This window comes from Myotis lucifugus, unplaced genomic scaffold (genome assembly GCF_000147115.1).
Source record: "Myotis lucifugus unplaced genomic scaffold, Myoluc2.0 scaffold_146, whole genome shotgun sequence".
NCBI lineage: Eukaryota > Metazoa > Chordata > Mammalia > Chiroptera > Vespertilionidae > Myotis > Myotis lucifugus.
Genome location: NW_005871194.1, coordinates 2,358,087 through 2,379,974, shown reverse-complemented (window position 1 = coordinate 2,379,974; position 21,888 = coordinate 2,358,087). Strand labels below are relative to the sequence as shown.

The 21,888-nt window shown below is 32.1% G+C and overlaps 1 protein-coding gene across 13 annotated transcripts in view; it reads right to left on the bottom strand.

Moving 5' to 3' along the window:
• ABCA5 (ATP binding cassette subfamily A member 5) overlaps window positions 1-21,433 on the bottom strand; it is a 51,386-nt gene extending 29,953 nt beyond the window's left edge. For 9 of the 13 annotated variants that reach the window (XR_002830772.1, XR_002830773.1, XR_002830774.1 and 6 more), the window contains exons 1-13: window positions 18,993-19,109; window positions 17,818-18,022; window positions 15,671-15,832; window positions 14,680-14,768; window positions 13,005-13,234; window positions 11,098-11,239; window positions 9,994-10,182; window positions 8,453-8,600; window positions 5,836-6,004; window positions 4,671-4,729; window positions 2,283-2,393; window positions 735-910; window positions 130-249 (exon numbers count right to left, since the gene is read on the bottom strand). Coding sequence is in view for 9 of the 13 variants with exons in the window: in XM_023759045.1 (XP_023614813.1) it covers window positions 130-249; window positions 735-910; window positions 2,283-2,393; window positions 4,671-4,729; window positions 5,836-6,004; window positions 8,453-8,600; window positions 9,994-10,182; window positions 11,098-11,239; window positions 13,005-13,234; window positions 14,680-14,768; window positions 15,671-15,832; window positions 17,818-18,022; window positions 18,993-19,094 (1,902 nt within the window). In the remaining 4 variants the exon portion in view is untranslated. Of the gene's footprint in view, window positions 1-129; window positions 250-734; window positions 911-2,282; window positions 2,394-4,670; window positions 4,730-5,835; window positions 6,005-8,452; window positions 8,601-9,993; window positions 10,183-11,097; window positions 11,240-13,004; window positions 13,235-14,679; window positions 14,769-15,670; window positions 15,833-17,817; window positions 18,023-18,992; window positions 19,110-21,195 lie in introns of those variants that run through there. The other 4 variants (XM_006094930.3, XM_023759047.1, XM_023759046.1 and 1 more) reach the window with 4 other exon arrangements.
• Window positions 21,434-21,888: the final 455 nt, after the last annotated feature.

Sequence of the window (21,888 nt, the reverse complement as noted above, 5' to 3'; positions counted from 1 at the left end):
TATAATAACATACAGTATTTTATGCATGTTTAAACTTCATAATGTGTGTGTATATACATCTTTCTACAACCTATATTTTTATTTAGCATAACTTAAATTTATGGCACCAGTGACACAATATTTGTTTACCTTTGGATTGCCAAGAACAGCAATTCCTAAAGACAGTTTTCTTTTTTGACCACCACTTAACTTTTTAGCTTGATTATCTTTGATAGCCTGCATATCTAAATCCAGTAAAACCTTCTGTACCTGTAAAAGCAAAACGTGAACAGTTATTTTTAAAAGTACACCATTTACATAATTATCGCTATTAGTTTTTAAGTGTTCCTATTTTAATATCAACCTTTAAAATGTTATTTTAGTGCAGAATTTAATTTTGCCATATATTCATATGTACTTTTGAAATAACAGATAAAAAGGTTCCTGAAGGAAAGGTCTGTTTGACTTTCGTGTGATTTCCTGGGTAGTGGGGAAGGGGATCAGGGCAAAGGCTGTGTGTGTAGGGGGAGATGATGTGAAAGGAAAGGAAGAAAAGAAATACCTATATTGGAGACTAGCATCCTTCAGATGAAACAAGGACAGTTTTACACATGCTCAAAATTCTAATTCTCTGTAATGATTTTGTTTACTGAATCAAAATAGGTTTTTTACTGAGATTTTCAAGCATATTTTTATTACAAAAGGCTGCTAATTTATAGGGAATAAAAATAATGAATTCAATATGAATAACATACTTCTTGTATTATATTATTAGCTGGTATTCCTTTGACCGAAGCCAAAATGGATAAGTTTTCTTCTACTGTCAAAACATCAAAGTGTATATCTAACTGTGGGCAGATGCCAATCATTTTTCTTGCTTCAAACATTTCATCTATTTCTGAGACACTGTGTCCATATATAGATGCAAACCCTAAAACCAAAATATATACATTCATATTAAATATATTAAGTATTAAAAGTATATATGCTTTAATATATACACTAACAATTCAGTTAATTGTATATTAGACATATAAGGTAAGAATTAATATGAATTTGGAAAATACAATGCGCCCTCATTTCCATACTGTTGGTGATTTACTTCAACTTATAGTTCAATCTCCTTTTCCCTCATTTCCAGGACATATTACATAGTGGAAAGCGCAAGGAACCAGAAGCTTCATTGGTATATTATTCACACTGATATTTCAGTAACAATCTTCCTTCATTTCCAGGCATTACACAATAGTGGAAAGAACAAAGAGATAAAAACATTCCCCTAACTAGCAGTGTGATCTTCAGAAATCAATCTGAATTCCAGTTTCTTCTTACATAAACTGAATACAAATATTTTCCACTTACGAATTGTTAAATCAATGTGATAATGTAGATTCATAACAAAAATTATACATTCTTATATAAATTTAAGATATTAATACAAAGTGATGCAACTATAAATAAACTTAAACATTAAACTACAATTTAAAAGATTCAGATTCAATATATGAAAATTTGGCCCTTTCTTAAAGTAAAATATTGTACCACCACACTTTGCTTACTGTGGAAATATGGAACTGCCATACTGAATTCTGAATTATAGGGCAATCACATATAACAATTATATGTTTGAGGTATTTTTCTTAAAATTCTATTTTAGGAAATGGTATTGGCATTTATTATTCTTTCCTTTTGAACTATTGTCATATAATTAGAAATCTGTATCTATTTTCTCAGCCTGAAATATGTAATATTTATACTGTATGTCTCATTTAATATCCATGTAATTAGTTATTTATTCTTCCTTGAAAATGAAAAATACACACACTAGCTGATAAAATAGGTACAAAATTAGAACCTTTTTACTTTATGAATCGCTTTTAATTTCCTATTAAAAACAAACGTGTATAATAAAAAAAAGATAAAACACCTTTATAGACACAAAAGTTGGTTCCAAATCATTGATAAAAATCAATCGTACATATTTCAAGGATAATTATGTTGTGACATCTTAGTTAACAATACTATGCCCTGGCTGGTTTGGCTCAACGGAAAGAGCGTCGGCCTGCTGACTGAAGGGTCCCGGGTTCGATTCCGGTCAAGGGCATGTACCTGGGTTGCGGGCACATCCCCAGTAGGGGGCGTGCAGGAGGCAGCTGAATCGATGTTTCTCTCTCATCGATGTTTCTAACTCTCTATCCCTCTCCCTTCCTCTCTGTAAAAAATCAATAAAAATATATTTAAAAAAAAAAAACAATACTAATAAAACAAGTTAAGATTTTTTTTTTATGTCAGAAAATTCTCACCATCAGAAGGTGGACATAGGCCACAAAGGATATTCATCAATGTACTCTTTCCTGTTCCACTGTGTCCAAGTAATGCAGTAATCTGACCCTCATATATGTCAAATGACAAATCTAGTTCAGGGGAAAATGGAGAAAAGATTCAAATATAATTTTTATTTCTGTTGAGCTATACAAGATAATTCATACTAGTTAAACAAGTCAATAAATTTAAGACAGATTTAAAGTTACTAGCATATGTACGTGCATCATGTTTAATATACCATAATAATTGTTATAGTCAATGATATGAACAATAAGTAATAAAAATAAACTTTTATTTTTTGTTTCCCTGATTTAGAGGGTGCATAAAATATTGAGAGAGATCTGTATACTCACTTTGGGGAATTTCCAAAGGAATTAAAATAGATAAAAAACACACACAAAAATTTCTTCCCAAGAGTATTCATAGGCATGTCAAATATATTGGCAAAAAAACCCTAGAAATTGGTTAATAGCATGGGAATAGTTAACACTTGACAGGTTTAATTTAAATGAGAGAAAAATGAAACAAAGAAATGTCACTGGATGATGTGTCAATCATTGAAGGAGGACAGGAAGCAGGGATCTGAAAACCCAGCTTCAAATAGAGGGGTGGGCAAAAGTGGGTATACAGTTGTGAGTACGTGAATCCCAGAGTCTATTCTTGTATTTTTATTTACTAAGCATTGCATTATTTATTCATATTAAACTGTAATCCTACTTTGCCCACCACTGTAAGTATAGCCCTTCATTTAATGAAGGTGATCTGGGATTTAGTATCCGTAGAGCTGTAGGCCAGAAGTAAAAAATGAATCATCTCTTGAAGATTACATTATTCAGACTCAAAATTATCCCTGCAATTATTCATATACAGTATACAGCACTCAGCCAATAATAATCAGGCAAGAGAAAGCAAGGTAAGACCAAAAACCAGCATAAAAGATAATAAAAATACACCTAGAGGAGATGTATATACTGGCACCATATGAGAAGATTTAAAATCATTATGCTATCATATTCTCAAAAGAATGTTGGCAAAGAACTAAAAACTACATAAAAGAACCAAGTGGAAAGATAAAAACTGTAAAAGGTAAGTGAAAAAGATTTCAATAGCTTTCAAATAGGGAAAATCAGTGAATGACAAAAGTCAGAAGAAAATACCTAGTCTGGAGCACAGAGATAAAAGTGTAAAAGAGTAAAAAACTTGGAAAAGAGAATAAAAGACAAATAGAATTAAGTGAAAAGTCATAGCAAGTAACAGGAGAGAAAAATAGGACAAAAGATTGAAAAAGAATGGCTGAGAATTCTCTAAAACAGAAGACATCAAGCCACAGATTCAAGATGCACTGTACGACCGACGCAGAATAAAGGTAAAAACAAAAACATCGCCGACGTTGAGTATAGTAAAACTGCTGAAAACCAAAAATAAACAGAAAGATCTTAAATCAATAACACTAGTTAGTAGGTAAATGCAAATTAAACCTTGTTAACATATCAGTGTACTCTTCCACAACAGCTAAACCATTGACAATACCAAAGGTTGGTGAGGAACTGTCATACATTCTGGTCATAGCAAACAAGGGTACCAACTTTAGAAAAACGTTCCAGTTCTTACTAAAGTTAAACATATGATCTAGCAATTCTACTCATGACCTAGATATTCTACTCAAGTATCGTCGTGCACCATATGTGCTGAAAAATGCATTATTAGGCGATTTCGTCCTTGTGTAAACATCATAGAGCGTACTTACACAACTAGCTGTTCTCTTACACCACTGGCAATGCAGTAGATTGTTTACACCAGCATCACCACAACACAAGTAAGGCTTTGCACCACAATGTCACAACAGCTACCATGTCACTAGATGACAGGAATTTTTCATCTCCATTTATAATCTGATGGGACCACCTTCATATATGTGACCCCTCCTGCCCCCTCCAAGCAGCTCATTCGGTCTCTGTTAGTATTGTGTATCAAGTATATATATTCTGTTGGTTCTGAAGAACCCCGACTGACCCACTGCTATACAACTACAATTCTCAGGACAGCCCCTCACAAAAAAAAGAATTATACGCACAAAATATCAGTAGTGGCGAGGCTGAGAAACCTGGTGTTAACCCAAAAGAAAAAAAAAAAGAGAGAAACTAATCTGTATACTCATGCACAAAAATAAAAGGATAGTTGAATATTTTTCATCTTAACAGTTATTACTTTTTTCTTTTACTACTTTGATGTTAGTTGTATTATGAATATTAATCACATAAATGTAAGTATCCCTAAAGGAAAAAGAGAAAATTGTGATAAAGAAGCTTAAATTTCCCACAAAATGTTTTTCCATTTGTAGTTTAATACTAAGGAAAGCTACTTACTTCTCAAAGCCTCCACACTGTCACCTTTCTTTCTGTAGGTCTTCTGAATACCATTGATTCTGAAAAACCACCATTTTCTCTTTTAAGTATTTAAAGCAATTTATAAATGTGCGTTTCCATGTATGTTTTCTAACCAAATCTGTCATATTTTGTAGAAATAATAATAAAGTACCTCCCTACTAAAATAATTAATCAAAGGAAGCTAATAATTATAAAAGCATTTGTAAAAAAACTACAAGACAAAAATATAGTATCCCTCTCCATTTTAAATGTCATTCATTCATTTTTCATAAGCCAACTTCTAAAACAAAGTGAAGCATTTAACTCAAGCAATTTAGAAATTTCTTTTCATCTTTGATACTTTTCTGTTTGCAACTAATCAAATACTTGATTTTAGGCAGATTAAAAAAACAAATGCTATTTATTTCACATCAGTACACATTTCAAACTGTCAATAAATGTGAAGTGATTCTCTCATTCCACTTTAAATGTTTTACATATTTTACAGAATTAATGGTTTTATTAACCAGTTTGAATTTTACCCTTGAAAAGGCAGATCACTGGCCCATGAATTATATCCTAAGTATTTCCCTCTCCCCAGATTTTATACATTTTTCTTAAACTTAAAGAACAAATTACACTTCACTTTTCCTTTCATTTTTATTTCTGCTCTTTTTCTCATTTTTTAATTTGGTTTTGACTGATCTAGCAAAAGATAGTGATTAATTTCTTTGGTTCTTAGAAATTAAAGATATTCTAATTATATCACAATACCTAAGGGTCTATGAAATTAACAGAGGACAATTTCATATGTTGTATAACTTAGATAACATATCCTGAATCAAATTATAAAGTTAATATTTATTGTTTTAATCCAATTCCAAGAAAGTTTAAAATAGCTTAACTGTGTAAACAACCAGTTTTATTAAAATCTTTTCCTTACAACAAATTTTTCAAACCTAGCAGCAACCTTATTCTAAATGGTTGCAAAGAAGTTAAGAACTTAAAAGACAAGTAGCTCTTAACATTGTTTTAAAAATCATGAAATGTGTACCAAATCTCCTAAGATAAATTACTTACACACCTTATTTAAAATATAGGCTTTAAATGTGGCATGTTCCATCAGCAATTCTTGTACCTAAATTGCCAAAAAATTAAATCATACCTTATGGCTTCTTTTCCTATAAATTCTGAAGAGACGGGCTCAACAATTTCACTAAAACTAATATTCCCATTAACATTGCCCTCTGATAATTCTTTATAATTTCTTTTGTTCTTTGACCAATATGATGGCTTCAAAAAATATAAAGATGATCTCCGTAAGCCAAATTCCCCTGAAAAATAAAAATAAAAAGGGAATTATCATAACAAATTCTTTCTGAAAACCAGTTTTAATCATAAAGGTAATATGTGAAATATATAACAACCTAGATCTTGTTTAGATATAAAGTACGAAGTCAATACTGAGATATAAAATATTATCTCAGTCAATAAATAGTTCAGAGTTGCTGAGAGTGCATGGGAATGTTAAGGTGAGTAAAGCACATTTTTGGCCCTAAATTTATGAGTACACATATACCAAGTGGCTAAAGCACAATGCAGACTGTGAGGCATGTCATCCATAATGCTAATAAGAGTCTAGAAGAGGAAACATTTATATCTGGCTAGGCGAAATATTCTGAAAGCTTGAATGTATCATCTTAGAGAGTCTATGAAAATAGGAAGTTTTTAGAAAAGTTAATATAGTTCATAGAGAAGACTTTTTAGAATTAGGAGACTAATACATCAACAGGACAAACACAGGACACTTATATACGGTAGACAGTGATAGTTGCCCACATAGCATGTACCCATTTTCCCCACCAAAACTGACACTTTAAAAAGAATATCGATGGGGGGGGGGGGTAATGTGGGGATAAGGACACATATGTAATAACTTAATAAAGAAATTAAAAAAAAAAAGAATATCCACTCCTAGACGGCCACATGTTTCAAAGAAATCTGACCCTAATTACACAGAAGATTCTAATCGATCTAATCAGTTAACATGCTCTAGTGATTGCTATTGCCCCAGCCATAAGCATGTAACCAATCAGACAGAAGCAAAGGGCTTAGATGGGAGAAAGTTTCGCCCTCCCTCTTCCATTGGCCATGAAACAAAAAAGCATAAAACTCCGAGCTCATAAGGAGAGCAAATCTGCCAGACTAGAGACAAAGCTGGCAAAAGCATGAAGACAGTGGGTCCCTGATGACATGGTTGAGCAAGTCAAACAACTTGAAAGCCATCCTATCTCTGGACTTCCTTTGAAGTAAAACAATTGATTTCCTTCTTGTTTAAGCCAATAAGAAATGATTTTGTAGCTAAAAACAATCCAATACACTGGATATATGTTTAAATAGGACTGTACTAATGAATATTAAGTATAATACGGACAGGGAGGGTGATAAGGAGAGATTAAATATATAAAAGTATTGTGGAGGACATTAACATATGAGTTTCTATTTAACTAGATATACCTATTTAATAAGGATATGCCCACTAAGGATTTTGAGTGGATGATGAACCTGATTAAAGGAAATAGTGAAGTTCTTTGACTTAAGGTAAGGAATTATATGAGAGTCTAGACTAGTGCTACCCAATACAACTTTCAGCAATGATGGAAATGTCTTATATCTATGCTAGACGATATTGTCATTAACAGCCAGATGTGGCTACTAAGCACTTGTAATGTGGCTTGTGCTATGAGGAAATGAATTGTTAATTTATTTAATTCTACTTTAATTTAAAATTTAAAAGCCACGTGTTTAGCGGTTACCATATAAAACAGTGCAGGTCTAGAACACAGACAAAAGTAATGAAGAACTCAAGGGGAAAAGCATAAGGGGTACTGGGTATTTCATAATATTTTGAATCTATAGGAATTTGCTGTAGATCAGTGATTTTCACCTCATGGCACACATAAACTAACTACTAGAATTCTGTGGCACACCAAAAAATGTTTTATCTTTAGCTGGTCAGACAAAAAAAAAAAAGGTATAGTTCTGATTCATTCACACCAGGCAGCTATTTTGTTTTGTTGTTGTTGTACTGGCTGTTGTTTTATTTGACAATCTAAGGGAAAAGAAGTCGGTGCCCCTGACTAAATAGGGAGCACGCCCGTGGTTGAAAATCGCTCCTACAGATGCAGGATAAAAGATGAGAGGAAAGGTAGGAGATACAAGACTGCTTCACAGTTTTAGACCTTAGAGGGTAAAATAATGAAACACTTTAGCCAAAGAAGACTGAGATAGGGAAGTACCAAGTTAAGAAGTTCAGTTAGGGACTTAAGGCTTTTAAAACAAACTGCTCTTGCCCTAGCCAGTTTGGCTTAGTGGATAGAGCATTGGCCTGTGGACTCAAGGGTCCCAGGTTTGGTTCTGGACTACAGCACATGCCCAGGTTGTGGGCTTGGTCCCCAGTGGGGGACGTGCAGGAAGAAGCCAATTAATGATTCTCTCTCATCATTGATGTTTCTCTCTCTCTCTCCCTCTTCCTTCCTTCTTTCTCTGAAATAAAAATATATAGTATATTTTTAAAAAACAACTGCTCTCTTTTTACAATCTTCTTATGTTCACTAGTGGTTAAGACACAGGTACAAGGTATACTTATTTAAAATTAAATTAAAAGCTTTAACAATGAATATAAGTTGGGTGCTTTGGCTAAAAAAGAAATAAAATTAAGTTGATCCTATGTGGACAAAACTAAAAATCTTTAAAGTTAAATCCAAAAACTATGTGCATACCTGGAATGACTTGATCAAGATAAACAGCCAAGAGGATATAGAATATACTATTAAGTATTAGCATGATAATAGTAATAATTAGAGGATATGGACCTTCAATCAAATTATAAAATGAAGCACCTTCATTAATATCTTCCAAATGCATGACCTAAAGAACAGAAACACCAACTTTATTATACAAAAATGATAAAAATAAGCAAAAGCTACCACTACTTAGAGTTACTCCTTTTATCCAGAGTGACAGTAATCAAACTGGGCTGTTTAACAGATTAAAATCTACCAAATAGTAACATAAATTTATAAGGAAAACAGTAAGAACTTTACCAAACTCTTAAGTGTATCACAGCAATCCCTTTCAATCATGTTTTAAATGTGGTGCTTCTAAAACTACTATACATTCACTCCTGGGGTATTGAATTCTAATACTATTATTATCAAATGAAATAAAAATAAAGTATGATGTTAATACTAATTAATGCAAACAAAAGACTTATGGTCCACATAGAAGGCAAACAAATTAAAATTATTTCATTAGAGAATAAAATGTCAACATCTTTTCAATACTGAAAAGGGACAAAGTATTAGAATTAATTAACCTAATTATTAATACAATTGTTAAGTTATTCATGGTAGCTATATGTGACAGAGCAGAGAGGACCGTATTAGAGTTTGAGGCCTCATTTAGCTTGTAGACCTGTCAGTAAGTGAATAAACTGTAACTATACCACCTTTCTGAATTTCAGCCTTATCAGTGAAAAGATGAATTAAATGACACTAAAGGCCCCTTCCATTCACCTTCCTAAGTGAAGGGGACTCAGTGGATTTCCAAAATATGTTAACAACAGCTCTTAGGTCTTAAGTAGTTAAAATTTCTTTAACTCAATATTTTTAAACAATCTATCTTAAGTCTCTACCCAGCAAACATGAATAATGTCTTATACTAGTAATTCATTTTTTCTCTGACATTAACCAAGTGTATGTTGTTACATAAAACAGTTTCTTATAAGAATTTTTCCCTTAGGAACTGCCAGCCCCTGTAAAGACTAATAAAAAATCAAATTTATAAATCTAAATATTATTTAGGTGAACGATAATCCCATGAATCCTGGACCAATAACATCCACCAGGTTTACTTATTTTATTGCTACAGTCATGAAATATTTGTTCTGCTCCACACACACATCTGAGATTATTTTACAAAAGGCAGCAAGGTAACCAGGCCATAAGCAATCTAAATTACCTGACACCTAAACTAATCTCTTCTAACAAACTGAGTTATTGCAATGAACTACACTGCTGAGATATACTAACACGGAAAGTGGAGAATTTACAAACAGATAATATAAATGAACAAATTAAAAATGGAGAAAATATAAATGAAACCAATATAAAATGTACTTCAGTATTCAAATATTCCTTTCTCAGATTTAAATTTAATTTTTTTTCAAATCACAGGTAGTATTCAAGGTAATATAACAAGCTGCATGAAGCTGAAGAGAAAAGACAACATTTAGTGAAAGCAACATAAATATGCCACCTACCTGTGCAATACCAATCAAAAACGTACACTGACAGAAGGGACTTAAAAGCCACACCAATGATTTGGGAAAACTTTCCATGAGGACTATCAAAAGGCCAACAAATCCAAAAGCCACAGTGACTAAAAATTCAACTATTCCCACATGTTTTGACTTTTTAAACAGAGGTGTCAGCATTAAAGCAAAAAATACCTATAAAATATAAATATTAAGTTTAATGCACACTGTTCACATACATTGGTATTAAAACAAATACAATTAATTTCTAAATGCTACAGTAAGGTATTTATTTTCAAATAGTGATATACATTTAAAAATTTAAACTGACAAATTTCAAAACTGCATAGTATCTATCTAGTAGATAAACATGATCACCTCTAGTCTACAGAAACCATAAACAGCTATGTGTTTCTGGAGTTAGATGTATACATATATGAACAAAACAATAAATCAATAAGCTGTTAAGTACAGACCCCATCATTAAAGTTTTATGTATCGATATGAAACAAAACTAGTTAAAAACTGGGCAATTATGTAGAAAAGTATGAGTTATATGTAAATTATTATGTTAAAGAGAAGAGGTGATAGTGAAATATGTAATAACTGGCACAGCATGGGTATATAAACCAACCAAGATGGAAACTGGAATCACTTAAAACAAAGGCTGGTCATTAACAGCCAGCATTCGGCCAATATACTGAATGGATACCAACACTTCCAAAGAGCTGTATTTACAAAGACATTATCTTAATACAACATCATCCTGTAATATAAGTTAACTTTCAAGATTTCATGAAAACAAAGGAATAAAAAGTCCAGTACTACACAATCTTAAATACACATGTTATATGAAGAGTAAAAGATAGGTTCGGGGGATTTGTATGTGAAATACATCATATAAAAACAAGTTAAATTGAAAATTTGAGACTATTTTGTACCTTTCCTAGAATGAGGTATAATGATGCCATATGTGTCATTTATCAATAACCTCATAACAATCTGTCTTTCTTGGGAAATTGACTATAAATAAGCTAAAGAATAAGACTTTACTACATTAAACAAATATTTTGGAAGTTCCTTATTCCTATTTCAAGTTGAAATACTTACAGATGACAACCCATACAGGAAAAAGAGTAGAAATATCACAACGCAGCTACTTTGAGGGAATAATGCAGAAGTTGTTGCAATAACTGCCATTAGAATGGACATAAGAAAAATCAAACTTGCATACAGAAGAACCCAGGAGAGCCTAAAATGAGAATACAAATACATTATGGTTAAATGCATGGGGTTTTAAAAGTTCAAAACAAATCACTTTAAACAAAATTTCATCTTTATTTCAGCCATTATATTCTTAAAATTAAATCAATCTATTAATTTCTGTATATATTCATATATTGAAAATGAATACTCTTGTATGTAATTAAAAATACAGTACTGATTAAGTTATACTCTGATATAGATATTAAATGATATCGTTGCAAGAGTAAAAAAATGAGTTATTATCAATCATGATTAATCTAAATTTAATATTTCAAAACTTCAATCATACACATTACTTCTGATTTTCTTAAAATACAAGAGTTTAATGACTAACAATTTTCTTTATTGCATGTGCTACAATAAAATCCCTGATAACTTATGGTATTTTAAACAATAAAGACTACATCACTAATCAACAACATATGTAATAAGTACATATTTACACATCAGATCAAGAAAATCAATAACAGATTCACTATAATTGTTCGAAATTTCTCTTCAAATCAGAGCTCAATGGAATTTCTATAGCAGTTTCATCTTTTTACTTTTCAAGTTAATAGATGATGATTTAATATATGCTATCATAAAATCACTGAAATAGAGCTAAAGGATACCTAAATTTCCAAAATGCAACTCATCATTTTACAGAGGTAAAACTGAAGCACTGAAAGACTATTTTGCCTAAATTCTTCCAGCTACTGCTTCCTCACAAAATACTTTAATAACCCAATGCATCTTAAAAACCAATCACTACTAAAATGACAGGAGGTAAAAAAAAAAAAAAAAAAAAAAAAAAAAGAGCAACAAAAACAGGTTACAGTCCAGAGGTGGGCAAACTTTTTGACTCGAGGGCCACAATGGGTTCTTAAACTGGACGGAGGGCCGGAACAAAAGCATGGATGGAGTGTTTGTGTGAACTAATATAAATTCAAAGTAAACATCATTACATAAAAGGGTACGGTCTTTTTTTTTTTTTAGTTTTATTCATTTCAAACGGGCCGGATCCGGCCTGCGGGCCGTAGTTTGCCCACAGCTGGGTTACACACAATGATCCCATCAGGTAAAGTGTTATAATTAATTGTTGCATTGAGTTAAATGGAATAAAATTTTGTAAATTGGCCTATAATACCAACTCACATGCTTACTAACTTTTTCCAAAATGTATTAACTTTTCTCCCAATATGGGGTCAAAATAAATTTTCTCACAATACAATAGGAAAATTAAAGAAAATACAGCTAGAATTACTAATAAAAATGCATGACTCTATAAAATTATCAGTTTTAAAATGCTCACTTGTAAAAAAATTTTCATTTGTTTCTCTATCAATTATTTAAATTTCATCTTAATTCACACAAATAACCTTTTTTCTTAATAGCATGTACATCTATGATATTGGGAGAGGACCATACAAAGCAATTAATTTCTAACTCTCCAAGAGCCCATATATTCTATGCACTGAAAAAATACACTAAAATACATGGAGCACACTTTATCAATTCAAATAAAATGTGAAATAAAATTTAAACACGTAATGTTAACATGCTTTCCAAATCCCACTTTTCTTACGTTAAAACAAGCCAATCAATTGCTGAAGCTTGTTGAATAGTCTCACATTTCAAGAAAAGGACAATCACTGTGAGAAAACAGGAGCAGTACCTCTCCTACCAAGTTAGGTGAATAACAAAATTGAAATTCTGAAGATTTGTATAATTAATTATTAATCATACTGAATAAACTCTTAATAACATACCAAAAGGCAGTGTCATGAAGTCCCATTATCTTTAAAAACTCTTTTAGCTTTTTCTCTTTTTCTGCCACGATATGAATTGCCAAAAAGTATCCAAAGGGTGAAAATGCTATTACTAAGTATATTAAAATTACTCCTCGGGGAAAGGTATCTATTTCTACAACAGCAGTTTCTCCCATAATAACAGCTTTAGTTGATTCCAGCTCCTTCCATACAGAAACATTGGTCTTCAACTATAATTGGAAAATGTAAATACATTCGGTTAATTTTCTTCTGAAAGTAACCCCTAAAAAACTGTGATAAGTATACCAAAAAAAAATTAGTCAGTAACCTAGTAAATACAGTCCTCAAGAAGCTACACACCTGAAATAAAGTGACTGACCCCAAAACCATGATAGAGTAAAATACTGCTTTTATATATCCTGGAAGCAGACCATAAAGTTTAAAGTCTGAAGTTGGGAAGTATACATAGTTTGATAAAATAATTTGTCAAAGAAAATAAAATTTCACAGCTACCATCTTAAGCAATTATGTACGTATATTAACAAACATATTCATTTATAAAATTGAAGAATTAAGGAATGATTACTAGTACCATGAATGAATATCATTAAAAGTGTCCTTTTAAATAGTATTTTTTTAAAATAGTATGTCCTATTGTTTTATAATATGTGTGTACAGCATGTATAGATAGAATAATGTAACTATGCCCTATGATACCTCTACCAACATTCAACGGAATGTATAAAATGTGATCTGCTTGGCCTATTCTTCCAGTGTGGTCTGTATTGTCTGTACCTTAAACTTCTCTATTATTGATTTGTATATATTACATATCTGTAATACATATACCATGTGTGAGAGTTCATACGACAAGTCTACATATATTATCTCATTTGGTTCTTTTAACAACCGTCAGGTAAAGCATTATTATAGTCATTTTACTATATAGCAGTCTAACAACAGAGATAGGCCTTCTGTTCAAGGCCTCCTGTTCATTTTTATAAAAATGTGAAACATGGATCAGGTCTAAGCATGTCTTTGAAATATAATTGTAACATTGTATATGCAATCCTAGTGGCAGTATAGTACTAAAACTATACTGCCAAAAAGCATAGGCTGAACTAGCTTTCCCTCTAAATTAACCGAGTTTTGGAAAATCACTTAATCTCCCTGTGCTTTAGTTTCACATATAAAATGGACATAACAGCAGCACCAATCACAAAGGGTGGGTAAAGATTAAATTGGTTAATATTAGCACATAACTTAGAATCATGTTTGGCAAATAAATTATAAATGTTTGTTAAATTAAAAAATAAAATCTACTACTGTGATTAAGATAAAGATACTCACTTTCTTTAAAATAAGTTACTTTTATTCAAGGGGGAAAGTCTGCAAATACAGAACTTTCACAAATATTACCTATGGTCAACACAGATACAATAATACAGATATATAGAACGCTGAATCATATATTTAGAAATTACCCATTAAATGTAGGTTTCAAAAATATTAAAACAGAAAATAAGACCTTTTCCTTATCTTTTTCCCTTAAAGAAGTTATAAGTTATGTATTTTATTCATTTGACAGCAGTCAAAACAAGTACTGCTGTAAATACCTAGGGTGTAATTGTTAAAATAAGGCTTGGCTTTCTTTTTCTTTCTTTAGCATATTTACCTGAATAATGGCAGCATCTATGGATGCTTGTAAAACTGTGAACCCTGAGGACCAGTACTGAGCAGCCTCACATGACTTTGAACAGCCAGCTATGGGGGAAAAAATGTGAGACATAAGATTTTGCATGACTTGCAAATGCCTTCTTTTAAAGATAACATATAGAGGTTTACCAAAGTAATATGATTATTCATTTTCTACAGGACCAAAGAAAATAAGCAATTACCCTTCGAAGACTGAAAATATCACATTCCTGATTTATTTGAAGTTTTTGAATTAATAAGTTAACATGTGTTATGATACTGAATGGTAAATGAAAATAAATAGAAATTGTAAACCTAATTATTTAAATAAGTCACTTTTCTGTTTTAAGGTAAGTTACTCTAAAATGACTTATCAGCTTCAAAGCACTTCCAGATACAAGGACAAGCCCAGGTTAAGTCAATAGAAAAAAATATTCTCTACGGGCTTTTTGGAATTAGTCACAAATTCAATACTTAGCATAGTGACTTCAATATTGATCAACAAATGTCTCTGGTTAATAATATTTCTTCAGAAGTTTAAACATTAAAGGCTGTTTTCCATGTTTCAAACATAAACTAATGAAGTTCACTGGTGGAAAACCTTGAGGTTTTAAAGTTATGTAATATACTATTTGTGAAAACAATTACATGGAGAAAAAAATACAGATTTAGAAAGTCATATAATTCAGGATACATTTTTGTGTTACTATAATCGATGTTATATAAATGTATTAAAATGAAAATGGGTGTTAGATCAATTGTATTTTATATTATATATGTAGATGTATATAGGTGGTTATTTCAGTATACTTAGATATATTCATGCTACACTTGACAGTTTTCTTATCTGAACAAATAAGTATTGCTGAAAATGTCAATGTTGGACCCCACAAAAATTTTGCATATGAACGACGAGCAGCAAAACACATACATTTAACTAGTTTTCAATTTTTGGGGGGGAATCTACTTACCTCTTGAATTCATGTAAACAGAAGTTACTGGAATCATATCAGGAAAAAAACGGAGTTCGTAGGACATGAAGTCTTTGAAAAACACGCCTACAAAGCTGTCGGTCTTAAAAAGACTGGATGCTAGCAATTCCTTTTCATTTGCATATTCTTCAGTAATTATGACTATAAAATACAACAATATAATTAAGTCACAATTTAAAATAGTTTACCTAGTACAATAGACCAAATTTACCATTATATTTGATGAATGTAATATTTTATAAGCACTTTTGTCTTATGTTCTAGCTTCTTAGAAAATGAAGAGATCTTAAAAAAATACTAAAAAATAACAAGATAGTACAATTTTACACACACGATTTAACTGCCATTTAATTATATAAATTATGTACAATACATGTTAGTGGTATGATAAGAGTATACACTTTACATGCGATACCTGCAGGTCACTTATCTATCTCCAAGTAAAACTATACAAGTAAGTCCTTGATAAATGAGTGGGTATTTTCTTTTCAAATATCTTCTTATGAAGAAAATTCCATAATCTTTCTCAGACACTAAAGTTTATATTTTAGTAACTATGATGCAACTCTTCTTTGAATAAAAATTGGCACTTAAAACCAATATAGCCTGTTCCTCTCTTAGAAGATATGTGGAGAAAATACTGTAGTCATCATTCAGATCCTTTCACATCAGATAATCCTAATTTTAAAATATTTTCTTGAGGCTTTATTTACAAGCAACTAGTTTTTAGTACAGAAGCTTCAGAACATGTGGTGAAGTGGAAAGAACATAGGATTAGTATTTAACTTTATTACTTATTAGCTGAGTGAGCACAGGCAAACTCCCCAAACTTTAATATCCTCATCCACAATACCTACCTGATTACACTGGGTTCTTAAGATCAAATGCAGTCACAAATATGAAAATGCTTTGTAAATTTAAAGTATTACTTAAATGTTAATTATTGTGATTTTCCAGACCTTTTAAGGCAGACCTGCCACTCCAGGATTGATACGAATAAAAAGGGTGTTAGGTCAACGTCCTCTTAGTCATATTACCATGTATGCAGGTATATCCCACTTTCAGATAGCTGTTGTTAAAAAGACAGAACTTTTAAAAAATCTATATATGTTTCCACTATTTTGGCATCTAAACTAATATACATTGACTTGAATTCCTTTGGTGTATATGTTTGCTCCTGCTTAGACTTATCAATAAATTTTGTTCTTAACATTTCTGATCAGTTTTTTGAGCTGGCATGCTAAATTATTATGATTATTCATGTTACTTGTGCTTAATATGATAAACCAACAAACATGCTATATGCCAATAAGATAGGTGTTCGATAAAAATATTAAATAGCAATAAGCCAGAAAGAAGTCAATGGGGGAAGTTACTTGACTCCTGATTGTATAAACAAATATCTTCTATTCAATGATGCACTAGCCAATAATGTCATAACATAACTAAAAGTTCATTACAACTACCCTATTATAAAACATGTTAATGTTATTATAAGACAGGTTAACCTGTTATTTTCTACAATTCAGTATTTCATTAAATCGATCACCACAGTATGAACATTTCTGCCACCAAGTCCTGCTTTTAGGTTCTCTCTCAGCCACTTTACTCTTAGTACCTCATTGATTTCTATTCCATTTCTTTGTGAGTATAAACTGAGGAAAACAGATTTAGGCACTTAGCCACAGTCATAGTCTCCAAAACTAAGTACTTCTCCAGTTTACACCACATGCCTCCATAAATAAGTATGGCAATCTGAAAAGATTACTGCTTTATCATCTTTATCATATATTTCCAACCTCTTAATTATTACATGAGACAGACTCGAAATGTTCCTTCAAATCTTTTATCCCATATAAATATACTTATTTTGTAATGGCCTAAGAATTAAATATAAACTATTAAAACATATAATATATGCCTCCTATTACCAAAAATATAAATTAAAGTTCCACAAGAAAACTAAGACAGAAGAGTTAAATGATTTTAATATTTTTATAAAACTATACTTTGGTGAAAGGGTATGTCTCTAAGTGTTACGAATGTTATTTACTCAATAAAACAAGCAGAAAAATACTGACGAGGCTTTCTGTAACAAATAGAATACAGAAAAAAGCTCACAATACCATCAGAAAGGTGATCAGTAGAAACCTTTTGCATGATGTTTCTTGTAATATTAGTCGCTGGAGTATATCCAAGAATTAGGTTAAAGAGAATAGATTTGTCCATAGAATTAAGTTCCATATCAGGCACTTCTTCATATTTCTTATTTGGATGCATCATGCTAATTAATATTAACCAAAATAAAAAAAACAGTGGAAAAAGAATTTCCTATAATAAAGGAAATAAAATGATTATGAAGTATAACAATGGCAACAAAATTCATCAAAGATTCTATGCAACTAATATAATTAATACCAAGAAGAAACATGAGAAATTTGGCTCTCAAGTACAAAAAGTAAAAGCAGTTCTATCCTAACCCAATAGTCGTATTAATTTTCCTTTACATTTTTACTATATTTTAAAAAACAAGTCATGTAATAAATTAAAAAACATAAAAATTAATATGTATTTAAACAAATGTACTCATATATAACTTTATTTAAAATAATAACTTACCAAACATCCCTAATAGAAGACCATAAAAGTCTTTATTTAATTCTACATTAAAACTTCATGCTTTAATTATACCTAAATTTCTAAAACTACACTCAGTTAAATTCAATAGTCTGCTAAAATAGAGATGAACTATCTATTATTTCATCTTGCTATTTAATTGTTCTGCTGGTTTCAGGAGAAGATGGACAATATATTTTCATCCTTTAAAATTATTATTAACTGGTCAGCCTGAGTTCTTATTTTCTTTTAGCCTTTAAAGCAATGTATGCTTTAAAACATTACTTTAAACAAATATATGACATAATTTTGGTAATGTCAGGCAATTCAACCCAGAGTCAAAAGATGGAAGATTATGGGGAATAAACTATGAAATAATGTTCAACAAAGTTGTCTGTGGAATTTATTTTTCATTTCATGAAACTTGGGAAATGCATTCCTAAAAATTCAAAATTAAGCACTGATATCAGACATTAACTAAATTTAGGAATCATTAGAATTTTTAACATTTAGAAAATAGGTAATTTAAGTACTTTCTTATGGCTTTTTTACTTCACAAGCAAATTAAAGGGACCTAAAAATATAAAATTATAACACAAATGTATTCAGCAAAATAAACATCTCTTAAAGATGCAATGCAGAATAAACTGCAAGAACGCATAAGAAAGAAAAACATTCAACTTACCTGAACACTACTTTTTTTAGTCCTGCATTTAATTAGGTAATTCTTCAGTAGCAGTGTCCTGGTCTGTCTCCAAACTCCCACCTCCCTAATTGCAGTAGCCATGTTTTCTGGATCAGTCTATTGGGGGGGGGGGGGGGGAGGGATTTAAAAACAAAAAAATAAAATAAAAATTTTTTTTAAAACTGGAACCACACAGTTAAGAACATGCCATTTTTAATGGCAAAACAAACAAATGTCTTGGTCTCAGGTTGGATGGAGTTAAGCATACTCCAAGCGCTCTCTCCTGCCTGGACAGAATGCATGGAATAGCAATTTGAAGACCCTGGGAAGTAATTGGTGGCGTGTGAAACAAGAGGGAGCCAGAATTATAACTACCACCCAACCCACAGTGAGCTTGCCACTTTTTCCCTGGAATGCACTGGAAGCAGGCACCAGGGCACCCATCTTATCTTGTTTTCTACTTTTTCTTATGTCCCCGTCCCCCAGTAATCCCAAGATAGTGGTGGCAGGCTGCAATACCGACAGTTTAATGCAGCCAAAACTCTGAAGCAGGGGAACCTTTCTCCCCTTGGGGTGGAGTTATGGTTCCAAAGGAGTGGGGCCAAATCCTACTGCTTTCTTCTCCACTTGCCACACGGGACCCTGGATGTCGTGAATGTGGTTGCAAAAGTGTGTAGCCCCGTGATACAGATAAACCATAGCTTTCCGGCTGGAGGATGAAAAAGAGGAAAGTCAGCAGGGAGAGCAAATCAAAAGGAGCTCAGGAAAGAAACACAGTGAAGTTATTAACTCCCGGACTAACCCTTACCAAACTGGGCATACAGGGATCTCATCCCATTCTGTGTACCAAAGACTTGAGGAACTGAACAGATAGATGTCAGACCACTGCCCAGACCCAGTGGTACACACAGGACATATCCAAACTGCATTGCAAAGGCTTTTGAAAACCAAACTGAAACTAGTACCACTGCTCAAACAGTGTGGGTAGAAACCTGCAGCCTGAACCTAACCAGGTTGACAGCACGCTAAACGAAAATAACAAAACTCTCCATAGGATTAAGACAAAACTCAAAGTCTCGTATAATCCAAAATTACTTGGCAAGTGAAGCATGTGGAAAATATCAACTCTTTTAAGAAATGAAAATCAGCAGAGGCCAATGCCAAGATTTCGAAATTACCTGGCAAAAAATGGAAAGCCACTCTTAAATAAAGTGCTCCAGCAAGTGGTGGTGTTGAAAAGAATAAAAGGGAAAGGCAGTGAGGAATGCCTGGCCTGCCCCACATTTAACACTGGCTGTGAGAACAGAATCACACAGACAATATCCAGGAGTTCGCTCTCTAGTAATATAGTTCACACAAGCACATGGCAGAGTTGGAAATGATGGAGAGGACTATACAACATTCAAGAGCAGCTTTCTGAGTAAACAACATATATCAGGCTTTCTCTTTTGCAACATGTATTACAAGATGATCCTTGAAAGCACAAGTTAACAATTAAAATACAATAAAACTTTTCATGGCATATTTTTAACATATCATACTTTCTCCAAAACTTTTAATGCTTGATATAGTTCTGACTCAGTCTTACCAATGCAGTATTTTTAATACTCTTTTAACAAACCCACTTCTTAACTGCTAAAGAACAATGACAAAGATACAGAAATAAAGGTACAAAACTTGAAAAAAAATTAAGTTACTTTCTATTGACTCACAGCATACCTGGGGAATGCGTTACTTTTGTTGTAGTACAGCTTTAAATAGTAATTAGATAGGTTTTAAACACCTAATATTAATCAACTATTTAACTTTCCTAGATGAATACTTTCGTAGGTTAAATAATTCATACTAAATCTAATAAACTGCAAGAAAACTGAAAGCCACGAAAGCCCCTTCTCCTTTTCTAATATATTAAAAATTGACTTAAAAGATTAGAAGTTTACATAATCTGAAACTCAATCTCAAAAATTCATTTATTTACTAAAGAAATATTGATTACTGCATTAGCATGCCATGAAACATATTTCACCTTTCTCAAAACAATACAAAATGTACATGACCTTTAGAAATAGCTACTAGGGGAAAATCATTTGGAATGCATTAGTTTTATTTCCGAGAGAAATGAATTCAGATTATATCCTATAAAATAAAGAAACTGAATCATCCTGATGTTCGTAACCTCCTGGTAACAGATGAGGTCAATCACCTTTGCAAGCTTGAAAGAGTCTCAGAAAGGCTCTCAGCTGAAAATGTTCCGCTATCTCCCACAGCTGACTGTCAGAGGTTACTTCTGGTCCACCCCAGCAAAGCTGATTATCACTCCTTTGTTCCAAGTCTGTAACCAATAAATAAACTGTAACTGCAGTTACCATACTGGGTCATCATTATTTATTTGTTTACACGTCTTAGTCTTAATCTTGAACTTGACCATGAGATCCTTGACAAAAAAAAAAAAAAAAGACTGCCTAATCTATCTTTGCTTCTCTACCACCAATGGTAATATTATAACCAATATCACCTTCCTGCAAATTACTTTAGGAGGCTTGCTGAGAGTCTGTAGAGATCCATGGTCTGCAAATTACAATGGAGGAGGTGGTGGCTAAATCCAGCCTGTTTTGTATAGCCCAAGTTCAGAGGGTTTTTCCCCCATTTTTAATGATTGGGGGGTCAGGGGATCAAAGAGTAATATCTTGTGACATGTAAAAATTACATGAAATTCAAATAAAGTGTTACTGGAACACAGCCACGCTCACTCGATTCGGTATTGTCTATGACTGCTTTGTGCTACAACAGCAAGAGTTAGGTAATGGAAACACAGGCCAGATGGTCTGCAAAATCTAAAAACCTGGCTCTTTGCAGAAAAAGTCTACTGACCCCTGATATGGATTAAAGGAATAAG